Consider the following 11,047-nt stretch of genomic DNA (forward strand, 5'->3'; position numbering starts at 1 on the left):
AGGAGCCATTGTTGAGCACCCTTTGGGTTCGGCCGGTCAACCAATTACAGATCCATGTAACAGTTCCTTTGTCTAGCCCACATTTTACAAGCTTGTTTGCAAGAATGTCATGGGAAACCTTGTCAAAGGCCTTACTGAAATCAAGATATACTATATCCACAGCATTCCCTTCATCTACCAAGCTGGTAATTTTATCAAAGAAAGAGATTAGATTTGTCTGGCATGACTTGTTTCTCTGAAACCCATGTTGACTTTTTGTGATTATGGCATTGCCTTCTAGATGTTCACAGACTCTCTGTTTAATAATCTGCTCCAGAATCTTTCCTAGAACTGATGTCAGACTAACTGGACGATAATTGTTGGGATCCTCTTTTTTCCCCTTTTTGAAGATGGGGACAACGTTTGCCCTTCGCCAGTCAGCTGGGATCTCTCCTGTTCTCCAGGAGTTTTCAAATATGATTGCCAATGGCTCCGATATTACTTTTGCCAGTTCTTTTAATACCCTTGGATGGAGTTCATCTGGTCCTGGAGACTTAAATTCATTTAGATTAACAAGGTATTCCTCTACTATCTCTTTACTTATTCTGTGCTGAAATTCCCCTATTCTGTCCTCTGCTCCATTATCCTCTGGTTGAGCACTCTTTGCCTTTTCTGAGAAGACTGAGGCAAAGAAGGTGTTGAGTAATTCTCCCTTTCTCTGTCTTCTGTTAGCATTTTGCCATCTTCTCCACACAGTGGCCCTACCGTTTCCTTCTTCTTCCTCTTGCTGCGGACATATCCAAAAAAGCCCTTTTTATTCTTAACCTCTCTAGCAAGCCTGAGTTCATTCTGCGCTTTAGCTTTTCTGACTTTACCCCTACACATGCCTGCTATTTCTTTGAATTCCTTTTTCGTGATTTCCCCCTTTTTCCATTTCTTATACATGTTCCGTTTCAAACTTAGCTCGGTTGAAAGTTCCTTAGTCATCCATCCTGGTTTCTTGAGACACCTCCCGTTTTTCTTTCTCACTGGAACTGTTTGAAATTGTGCCTTCAGTATCTCTCTTTTGAGAAACTCCCATCCGTCCTGAACTCCTTTATCTTTTAGTATTTCTGACCACGGGATCACCCTCAATACCTCTCTAAGTTTACTGAAATCCGCTCTCCTAAAGTCTAGGATGCTTGTCTGACTATGCCTGGCTTCTCCTTTCCACTGTATTACAAACTCCAGGAGAACATGGTCACTTCCACGTAATGATCCCACCACTTGCACCCCATTAACCAAGTCATCCTTGTTGGTTAGGATCAGATCTAAAATAGCTGACCCCCTTGTTGCCTCTTCCACCTTTTGGACCATGAAATTGTCTTCCAGGCAAGTGAGGAATTTGCTAGACCTTGAGGATTTTGCTGAGTTTGACTTCCAGCAAATATCAGGATAGTTGAAGTCACCCATCACTACTACATCTCTCTTTTCTGACTGTGTGGTCATCTGTTCTAGAAAGGCATCATCCAATTCCTCAGTCTGACTTGGGGGTCTGTAGTAGACTCCCACCGTAACATCCTTTTTGTTTCCCTCCCCTTTAATTTTTATCCAGATGCTCTCCACCTGGCTTCCATGATTGAGGTCCTGGATCTCTTCACTGGTGTAAATATCTCTGACATATAGTGCTATTCCTCCTCCTTTCTTGTCTGGCCTATTTCTCTTAAAAAGGTTATACCCCTCTATTTCCACATTCCAATCATGAGACTCATCCCACCAGGTTTCAGTGATGCCTATTATTTCATATTTGCTTTGTTGTACTAGGAGTTCGAGGTCATCTTGCTTATTTCCCATGCTCTGTGCATTAGTGTAGAGATATCGCAGACCATGGTTCCCTTTTACTTGATGCCTGTGCAAGTTTTTTTGCCTCCCACTGTTGGGTCCTTGCACTGTTTGCCTTGTTCCCTCTGTGTCAGTTTGACTATTTTCGCCATCCCTTTCGCCTTCCTTAATATTGTCTCCCTTCCCCTCGGAACTCAGTTTAAAGCTCTCCTGATCAAGTTCTTGAGACTGTTGGCAAAAACATTTCTTCCAACTGGCGTGAGATGCAACCCGTCTGTTGCAAGAAGTCCCTCCTCATGGAACCGCAGCCCATGATCGAAGAATCCAAATCCTTCTCGGCGGCACCATCTGCGAAGCCAGTTGTTCACATCTGCTATTTTCCTCTCCCTTCCTGGACCATGCCCTTCAACTGGCAGAAGAGACAACATGACAACCTGTACATCCATTCCTTTCAGCTTCCTACCTAGCGCCTCATAATCCCTTTTGATGTTCTGAATGCTGTGTCTTGCAGTATCATTAGTTCCCACGTGGACCAAAAGGAAGGGGTATTGGTCAGTAGGCTTGACCAGTCTTGTCAGCCTCTCTGTCACATCACAGATCTTTGCACCTGGAAGACAACACACCTCTCGAGACATCTTGTCAGGCCTACAAATCACTGCTTCTGTACCCCTCAGCAAGGAGTCCCCCACTACGACCACACGCCTCCTCCGAGGCTTAGCAGCGACTGTTCCCTCGGGTGGGACTCTCAGGCTCCCCTGCTCTGTCCCTGAAGTCTGTCCATGCTGCTCTTCTTCATCCTCCTTGATAAGGGAAAGAGCTTGGAATCGATTCTCTAGCTGCAAGCTCCCCGAACAATTCCTTCTTGGCTTACTTCTCTTTGTGACATTCCTCCAGCTGTCTGCCTCCTCTGTTTGGCAAGTGACCTCTTCCACCCTAGCATCTTCCTCTGCGTGGTACTCATCCAAGATGGTTAGTTCTATTGTGTCCAGGAAATCCTCTTGTTCCCTAATCTGCTGAAGTGTAGCTACTCTGGACTCCAGCTGCTGCACTTTCTCCTCCAAGAGTGCTACCAACTTGCACTTGGTGCATGTGAAGTTCTCCACTTCTGTAGGCAAGAAGAGAAACATCCCACAAGAGTTGCAGGTGACTGCGGCAGATCCCTCGTTGTCCATACTGCAAAGTCTTTAGTAATAAATATAACAGTCAATCTACTGGGAATACTTCTTTAAAGGTAAGTACTGGCTCTGGAAGCTGGTATATAAAGCTAGTCTGCTAGCTCCGCCCCTTGTGACTCACAGATGTGACTCACAGAAGCTCTGCCCCTTCAGCAACGAGCAGGAAGAAGTCTTAGAGGAAGGGCCTGAGGAGGAGGAGGAGGAGGAAGTCTTAGAGGAAGGGCCTGAGGGAGAGGAGGAGGAGGAGGAGGAGGAGGAGGAAGAAGTCTTGGAGGAAGGGCTTGAAGAGGAGGAGGAGGAAGAAGTCTTAGAGGAAGGGCCTGAGGAGGAGGAGGAGGAGGAGGAGGAAGTCTTAGAGGAAGGGCCTGAGGGAGAGGAGGAGGAGGAGGAGGAGGAGGAGGAGGAGGAGGAGGAGGAGGAAGAAGTCTTGGAGGAAGGGCTTGAAGAGGAGGAGGAGGAAGAAGTCTTAGAGGAAGGGCCTAAGGAGGAGGAGGAGGAAGTCTTAGAGGAAGGGCCTGAGGGAGAGGAGGAGGAGGAGGAGGAGGAGGAGGAAGTCTTGGAGGAAGGGCTTGAAGAGGAGGAGGAGGAAGAAGTCTTAGAGGAAGGGCCTAAGGAGGAGGAGGAGGAGGAGGAGGAAGTCTTAGAGGAAGGGCCTGAGGAGGAGGAGGAAGAAGTCTTAGAGGAAGGGCCTAAGGAGGAGGAGGAGGAGGAGGAAGTCTTAGAGGAAGGGCCTGAGCAGGAAGAGGAGGAGGAGGAAGAAGGCTTAGAGGAAGGGCCTGAGGAGGAGGAGGAAGAGGAAGAAGTCTTAGAGGAAGGGCCTGAGGAGGAGGAGGAGGAGGAAGTCTTAGAGGAAGGGCCTGAGGAAGAGGAGGAGGAGGAGGAAGAAGTCTTAGAGGAAGGGCCTGAGGAGGAGGAGGAGGAAGAAGTCTTAGAGGAAGGGCCTCAGGAAGAGAAGAAGGAGGAGGAAGGTTGAAAGGAATAAGGAGAAGAAGAAACAACTCCTGGGCAGAGTACTTTTTGGTTGTTGCTTATTATTATTATTAAATTTAATTTATTTGTTTATAAAGACTTATTTATAAGGATAATCAGGGAGTTTCTATAGCATCACATTAGGAAAACATTTAGATATTGTTAAGGCCTGGAAATGCTGTTTGGGGTCCCTTCCAACTTTCCAGCCCTTTCAGCCTCCATTTTCGGTTCCCTGAAGCCCTCAAACTGCCAAGTGATCAGGCAGAGGTGGCCATTTTGTGTCCTGGGGGCCATTTTGTGTCCTGGGGGCCATTTTGTGTCCTGGGGGCCATTTTGTGTTCTGGGGGCCATTTTCTGTGCCATTTGTGATAGTGGGGAATAATGTTCCGGAACCTTCTCTGAGGCTTCAGTTGAACAGAGGAATCTCTTTCTCTCCTGAGGCTCCAGAGAGAGAAGGAGGCCAGGATCCTTGGGCCAAAAGGAAGGAAGGAAGTGTGTCTCTTTGTGTGTCTTTTGTGTCTCTTTTCTGAGAGGGTTTTCTTATTACAAAGCTTTGCTCCTTCTGGGGAAGATGGGCTTTAAAAGGGATCAGAAATGGGGAGGAGAGTTTTAATACAAGCCTTAATATTATTGTTCTTCACAAACATTGGGCTTTGGCTTCTAAGAGGAGGCTAGTCCCCCAAAAAAGGCCAAAAGTGGCTCCTTTGGGAGGTTTTAAAAGCCTCCCCAGTTTCCTTAATAATAGATTTTCAGGCAAGAAGGAAGCTGACATACCAGAATAACTTATATTACCAAGAATGATGTATACAATCATACAAACAAACAAGAACAACAAAAATAAGGTTTGGAGACTAAAAGAAATTACATATTTTTTTTAAAGGAAAACCATTATTAGGAGGGTAAAAGCAAGAATTGGGTGCTTCTACCCTTTTACAACCAACTCAGGCTGTATCTGCACTGCAGAAATAATCCAGTTCTGAAGTGAGTTAACTCTTCTCGTTCCATCCTATGGAATCCTGGGATTTGAAGTTTGTTGTGGAATGACAGCTCTCTGGCAGAGAAAGCTAAGTGTCCAAAGGTAAAATCCCAGGATTCCATAGCACTGAGTGGTTAAAGCGGTGTCAAAGTGTCATATTTTTATAGTGTGGATGTAGCCTTCTTGGAAAAGGGGCTGATGATGGAGAAAAGCACTAAGAAACTCTGGAGGTTTCAGCAGATGATTTATTTATTTATGATGCACTCATTTCACATCTAGCTACGGGGACATAACCAGGGCCCTCTCCAATTCCCCACCACTCTAAGAAGGCATGGAATATCTGTTGTGAAGGGGAGCTGCAGTGAATCTATGCTAGGTCCAGGGGGCTTTGTTTGGTGCAGAGGGAGGAAAGGGATGCCCACCTCTGCATTGGCCCAAAGGAGGCATATGTCATCTGCGTATGTCACCAGGAGGATGCTGTTCTCTGTGTCTTTGAGTGCTGCAGGGTTTCTTGCCAAGCCAATCCTAACCCTGGTCCCTTTTCTCAGGAGCGTCATCTCAGACTCCTTGTACACGTCTTTGGGGCCTGTCTTTCTGGAAGTGACCCAAGTGCAGGACCACCAGGACCTCTGCCCACCTGATGGCCAACACAGAGGCCAACCAGAGGGAGTTGGGCTCCAAGAGAAGGAGGCTGCCGAGGTACAACAACTCTTTGGTGAGTCACTATCCTATTAGCTTCATCTGTGTCTCTGCTGTCCCAGTTTATGAAAGGAAGCAAATAAAATACTGCCCGAGTTTGGCAGAGACAGTCCTGGTTAATCTTCTGTCACCCCATTATTTTGGGGGCTTTTAAAATGTCCTGGGTTCTTTTTCCTCCTCCCACTTTCCTTCTTCTTCAGCTCACTTCAATTTCTGCATAAGGAGTGCAAAGGGGTTTGCACCACATCAACTCAAAAGTGGGGAGAGAAGAGGAAAGAAGGAGGGTATGGCCCTTCCCAGGAGGCTGAAGCAAAAGCAAACTGCTGTGCACTTCCTAGCATGTGTGATCTTCCTCATAAACAACTTTGGCCATCTTGACCACATTTTGGTGTTGCTTGTCCACATGTGTCTTGCTTTTCCAATCTGTGAAACGTTGGGGGCTATGGGAGAACATCTCTGGATATAAATATGGGGTGGGCCCAGTGGCCCTCAAGCCCACAGTGCTCCCCAGAACAGTTATTAAAAATGATGTTTGCCTCTCAAATGTGGCAAAAAATATCTAAATGCACCACAATTCTTTGGTGGCTAAATATACTGTATGTGTTGGGATAGTCAGTATCCTAATCCATCATCAGTATCCCAAACATGTTCTCAATTATATTGTGTATTATAGTGTATATTATATATTATATTGAAAAGCTTCGAGACAAACTGGATTTCAAAGGCAGTAACTTTTTTCTGGCTGACAGAATTTAAAGTTTATTTCCTGGACTGAATTCTAAAGTGATCAAATAATATTTGGATGCACCATGTGCTTTCCTCCCCTTTTGCTTAGTCACTCTGTGGATGAGGGCTATTTTCTGTTGCAGGTGACCTTTGCGGATGTGGCAGTATATTTCACTGAGGACGAATGGAAAATGTTGTCGAAGAAACAGAGACTTATGTACAATCATATAATGATGGAGAATTATGAGAACGTGGCCTCTGTGGGTAAGGAACCGGAATCCACTAGCATTATAGAATCATAGAGTTGGAATAGACCACAAGGGTCATCCTGTTCAACCCCCTTCTGCCATGCAGAAATACACATCCCAAGCACCATCCAGTCTCTGTTTAAAGACTCCAGAGAAGAGGACTCCACCAAACTCTAAGGGAGTATATTCCACTGTCAAAGAGCTCTTACTGTCCCAAAGTTCCCCCTAATGTTTAGGTGAAATCTCTTTTTCTGTGACTTGCATCCATTGTGGTGTCTCTTTTTCTCTGTAGCAGCAGAAAGCAAGCTTGTTCCATCCTCAATACGACCCTTTCCAATATTTAAACATGGATATCATATCCACTCTTAACTTTCTTTTCTCCATGGTAAACATACCCAGCTCTCTAAGCTGCTCCTCATAAGGCTTGATGGTTTCCAGATCCTTCACCATTTTGGTTGCCTTCCTCTGGGCATGTTCCAACTTGTCAACATCCTTTTTGAATTGTGGAGGCCAGAACTGGACACAGGATTATTCCAAGTGAGGCCTGACCAAAGCTGAATAGAGTGGCACTATTATTTCCCTTGATCTAGAAACTTTTAGCCGCCACATCACATTGTTGGCCTATGTTGAACTTGTGGTCTACTAGGAGTCCTAGATCCCTTTCAAGCGTAGTTTAATTGTGATAGAAACATCCTGTAGAATATTTTAAGTTGTAGGTCAGTGAGGCACTATTGCTCTCCACTTTATAAGGATTCTTAATACCGCATTGTAAACTGCCAATTGTCAGAACCAACTTCTGTGGTTCATCCAGAATGGTATTGGTGTTTAGGGGGGATTGTTAGTAGTTTAAATGCTAGTAGTTTTAAGTAGTTGGTAAGTATAATGGGGCCTAGAACGGCTTGGGGAAAGGAAGCAGTTGTGGAGGCTCTTAACTGACTGGTTTTCCTTAAGTTCTTTACAAGTGGGTAAACCTGCCAGAAGAGATCCGTCTTAAGTGCTTTCTTGAAAGCATCCAAGGTGGTGATAAGACAGATCTCGTTCAGCAAGTTGTTCCATAACTTGGGGGCCATGGCTGTGTACGCTCTGTGAGAAGTTGTTAAAGGTAATAACCAAAACTTAGTATTGTGCCTGGAAGCTAATTGGCAGCCAATGTAGGGATACTGGTGTTATATGGTCTGACCTAGATGTTCTGGTGACCAATCTGGCTGCCGCGTTTTGAACTAACTGAAGCTTCCGAACTTGGAACAAAGGTAGCCCCATGTAGAGCACTGAACCTAAGAACTGAACTCGAAATCAGGCCCTTGTTTTCATACATATTAAGGGTTCCATTTAGCAATTATGAGCAATGTCTATGAAGAGAGGAAAGGGTGACACAAAAGTTCCTTTTTCTCTAATGTCTCTTTTCCAACCTGAATTTGCTTAGCTCCGTGGTTGATTCCAGAGGCCCTTTGTCACTCGAATTGCTGGAGTCTGGGGAGGACAAACCCAAATGTTATGCTTTTAGGGGAATTTCATACTTAGCTCAAAGGAGAGATTGAGGCAACAGTGACCTCAGGATTCATCCCAACTATACCAGGCCTGAAAGAACACAGAAGTCCAGAGGCATTTCAAATAGGTTTTTGTGTTTTATTTAGGGGAAAAGCAAAATATATGCATACACACACATATACACATATAAGTGTTCACGCACACACATAAGAACTGGGTAACAAAGGTGGGAGTGGTAAATAGTGTAAAGCTTTGCTAATGGTAATACATTACCTAGATGGATCTTGATCCCAATTGCTGAGGGTCCAGGAAGGGGAGAGAAGTCAGTAACTCCAATGGCAACTGGGGCTGGCGAGTGTAGTGAGGTGTTTAGCAATGTACACCAATGGACTGTCTGTCTGCAACTGGACTTACGCTGAAGAACAGCCAGTTAGGGCTGATATTTATACTGAAATTGTTGCTTGGGGGCAGAAACAGAGCATTCGAAGAGGTTTAAAATGTTTTAGAATGATTCCTGGGTGGGGAAAGTACTGTCTGAAACTGAAATGAATGTAATGGGTGCTTGGTAGAAATACTTCAACCAAAAAAGATTGTCACACCCGCTCTTAGGTCCTTCATGGCTCTGAATTCTGGTCCCATTCACAAGCCAATGTATAGCACAGTCTGAAGGCAACACTCCCAGAGCTCAATAATAACAGAGTACAGAAGCAAATCTCCAGATATAGGTATTGGCAATGCACTAACCACTTTCCACACTTAAAAATAACTCAGAGACACAGTTGATTTCCTCCAAGTCCTTGGAGGTTCTTTATCTTGAGTTGCAATAGAAAACAAATATTTACCAGTTTTACTCTCTGACTTCCATCAACTTTACAATCTCTTGTGCACACAACTGCAACCCACATCAATCCGCATGTGAGCTGTATACTGTATTGGTTGTGAGTCATCTCCTGGTGCCACACAGCATGAAGCATCCTCTGCAGTTAGCTTGCATCATGCCATGTGCTCTGACTCAACACTCTATGGCAGTCTCACAGGAAATGATGCCACTTTTCAATTAAATAGTTTTACATATATTTAATGGTATATATTTCAACTGCCTGACTATCTGCTTCTACTGATTTCCTCATGGCAGTTCCCCTTCAATCTCTTCTTTGGTAGTTCCTATGTGTAAGGATACAATCATTATATGGATTTGGGGCATCCAGAACAGCGTCATGCTCAGGTCACTCTCACCAACTTTATTAAGTTAATCTCAAATAGGGAGGGGTGAACGTGGGGCTAAATCTTGGGACAAGACTTTCCTCTCTTAACGCTGAGCTTCAGTCTTGTCTGTCATTGTCCTCCTTTACAGAAGAATTTGTCAGTCACGAGAGAATCCACACAAGAAAGAAGTCACATAAATGCCAGCACTGTGGGAAACATTTTGCTTACAAATCAGTCCTTGTCAAGCATCTGAGAGTCCACACTGGAGAGAAGCCATACAGATGCCAGCATTGTGGGAAATGTTTTCCTCGGAGGTCACACCTAGTGAGACATCAGAGAGTCCACACAGGAGAGAAGCCATACAAATGCCAACGTTGTGGGAAATGTTTTTCTTCAAAGTCAGACCTAGTGAGACATCAGAGAGTCCACACAGGAGAGAAGCCATACAAATGCCAGCGTTGTGGGAAATGTTTTTCTTTGAAGTCACACCTAGTGAGACATCAGAGAGTCCACACAGGAGAGAAGCCACACAAATGCCAGCATTGTGGGAAAGATTTTTCTTGGAAGTCAGACCTAGTGATACATAAAAGAGTCCACACAGGAGAGAAGCCATACAAATGTCAGCATTGTGGGAAATGTTTTTCTTCAATGTCATACCTAGTGAAACATCAGAGAGTCCACACCGGAGAGAAGCCATACAAATGCCAGCATTGTGAGAAATGTTTCTCTCAGAAGTCAGACCTAGTGACACATCAGAGAGTCCACACAGGAGAGAAGCCATACAAATGCCAGCGTTGTGGGAAATGTTTTTCTTCAACGTCAAACCTAGTGAAACATCAGAGAGTCCACACAGGAGAGAAGCCACACAAATCCCAGAATTGAACGAACATTATATTTGTAAAGAAGCATTACAAAGAATATATTTTTAATCCTGTGGTGATAAGAAAAGGTCCTTGTGATTTTGTGTGTTAGGTTTGTGTGTCCATATGTCTGTTTATGTTTTTCAGTTATATTTTGTTAAGTTGAGGTTTTAATTCTATTAGTATAGATTATTGCTTTAGTTCATAAACTTGACTGGGGATTATGGGTGGTGGAATAGGTTAGCTAGACAGAGGGGTGGGATTTGTTGCAGCTGATTAGAATAGTTTTGGAATGATAGCTTTTGTAATTTGTGGGATGTTGGCTGAAGAAAGTTGGGGGCAGGTATTAACAGAAAGGGCTAGTTTCTGCGAATGACAAAGGGGCCTTGTTACCTGTGGGGCATAGACTGTGGGAATTGGAGGTGGGGGCTAGGTTTGGAAGAGGGTGATGTTTTAGGTTTTGGGGTTTTAATGTATTGTTTGGCTTTGGGAGGGCAGTTCTGATTTAAATGCTGAATTTCTGATTATGTGTTCTGAATAAAGTTCTTTGCTGTTTCAACACATTGGACTCTTTGATGCACAGAAGTTCTGAATTTGCCCAAAACTGACCCTTTCTTCTCTCTTCAGTCCTCAGCTCCATTCCCAGCCATAAAACAGAGGCAAACACACACACACACACACACACACACACACACACACACACTCAAAAAGACAGAGCTATATGTACAAAGCAGAGCCTTCCCAGGCTTTCCCTCCTGAGCCCAGCTCCGCAGTTTGGGCTCCATTCCGGAAGGAGGAAAAAAAGGTAATAGTCGTTCCCTTCTTCCAAAGGCCTACAGTGGAATAAACAGCAGCAGCAGCAAGGGCCTTACAATCCCTGCACATACTCAGGAGCGGCCT

General features: G+C 44.5%; 2 protein-coding genes across 2 annotated transcripts in view; one reads left to right on the forward strand and one right to left on the reverse strand.

The window, feature by feature from the left end:
* The window catches only part of LOC149287748 (uncharacterized), a 792,175-nt gene that overhangs the window by 533,387 nt on the left and 247,741 nt on the right, over positions 1-11,047 (reverse strand). The gene's annotated exons all lie outside the window — the stretch shown is intronic.
* LOC149287762 (uncharacterized) lies at positions 8,627-10,604 on the forward strand. The gene is made up of 2 exons (XM_089492588.1): positions 8,627-8,632; positions 9,345-10,604. Exons 1-2 carry the CDS (start codon positions 8,627-8,629, stop codon positions 10,167-10,169), a joined length of 831 nt encoding a protein of 276 aa, XP_089348714.1. The 3' UTR covers positions 10,170-10,604.

Source organism: Sceloporus occidentalis, unplaced genomic scaffold (genome assembly GCF_023333645.1).
Source record: "Sceloporus occidentalis isolate IW3139 unplaced genomic scaffold, rSceOcc1.0.p SCAF_57, whole genome shotgun sequence".
Lineage (NCBI taxonomy): Eukaryota > Metazoa > Chordata > Lepidosauria > Squamata > Phrynosomatidae > Sceloporus > Sceloporus occidentalis.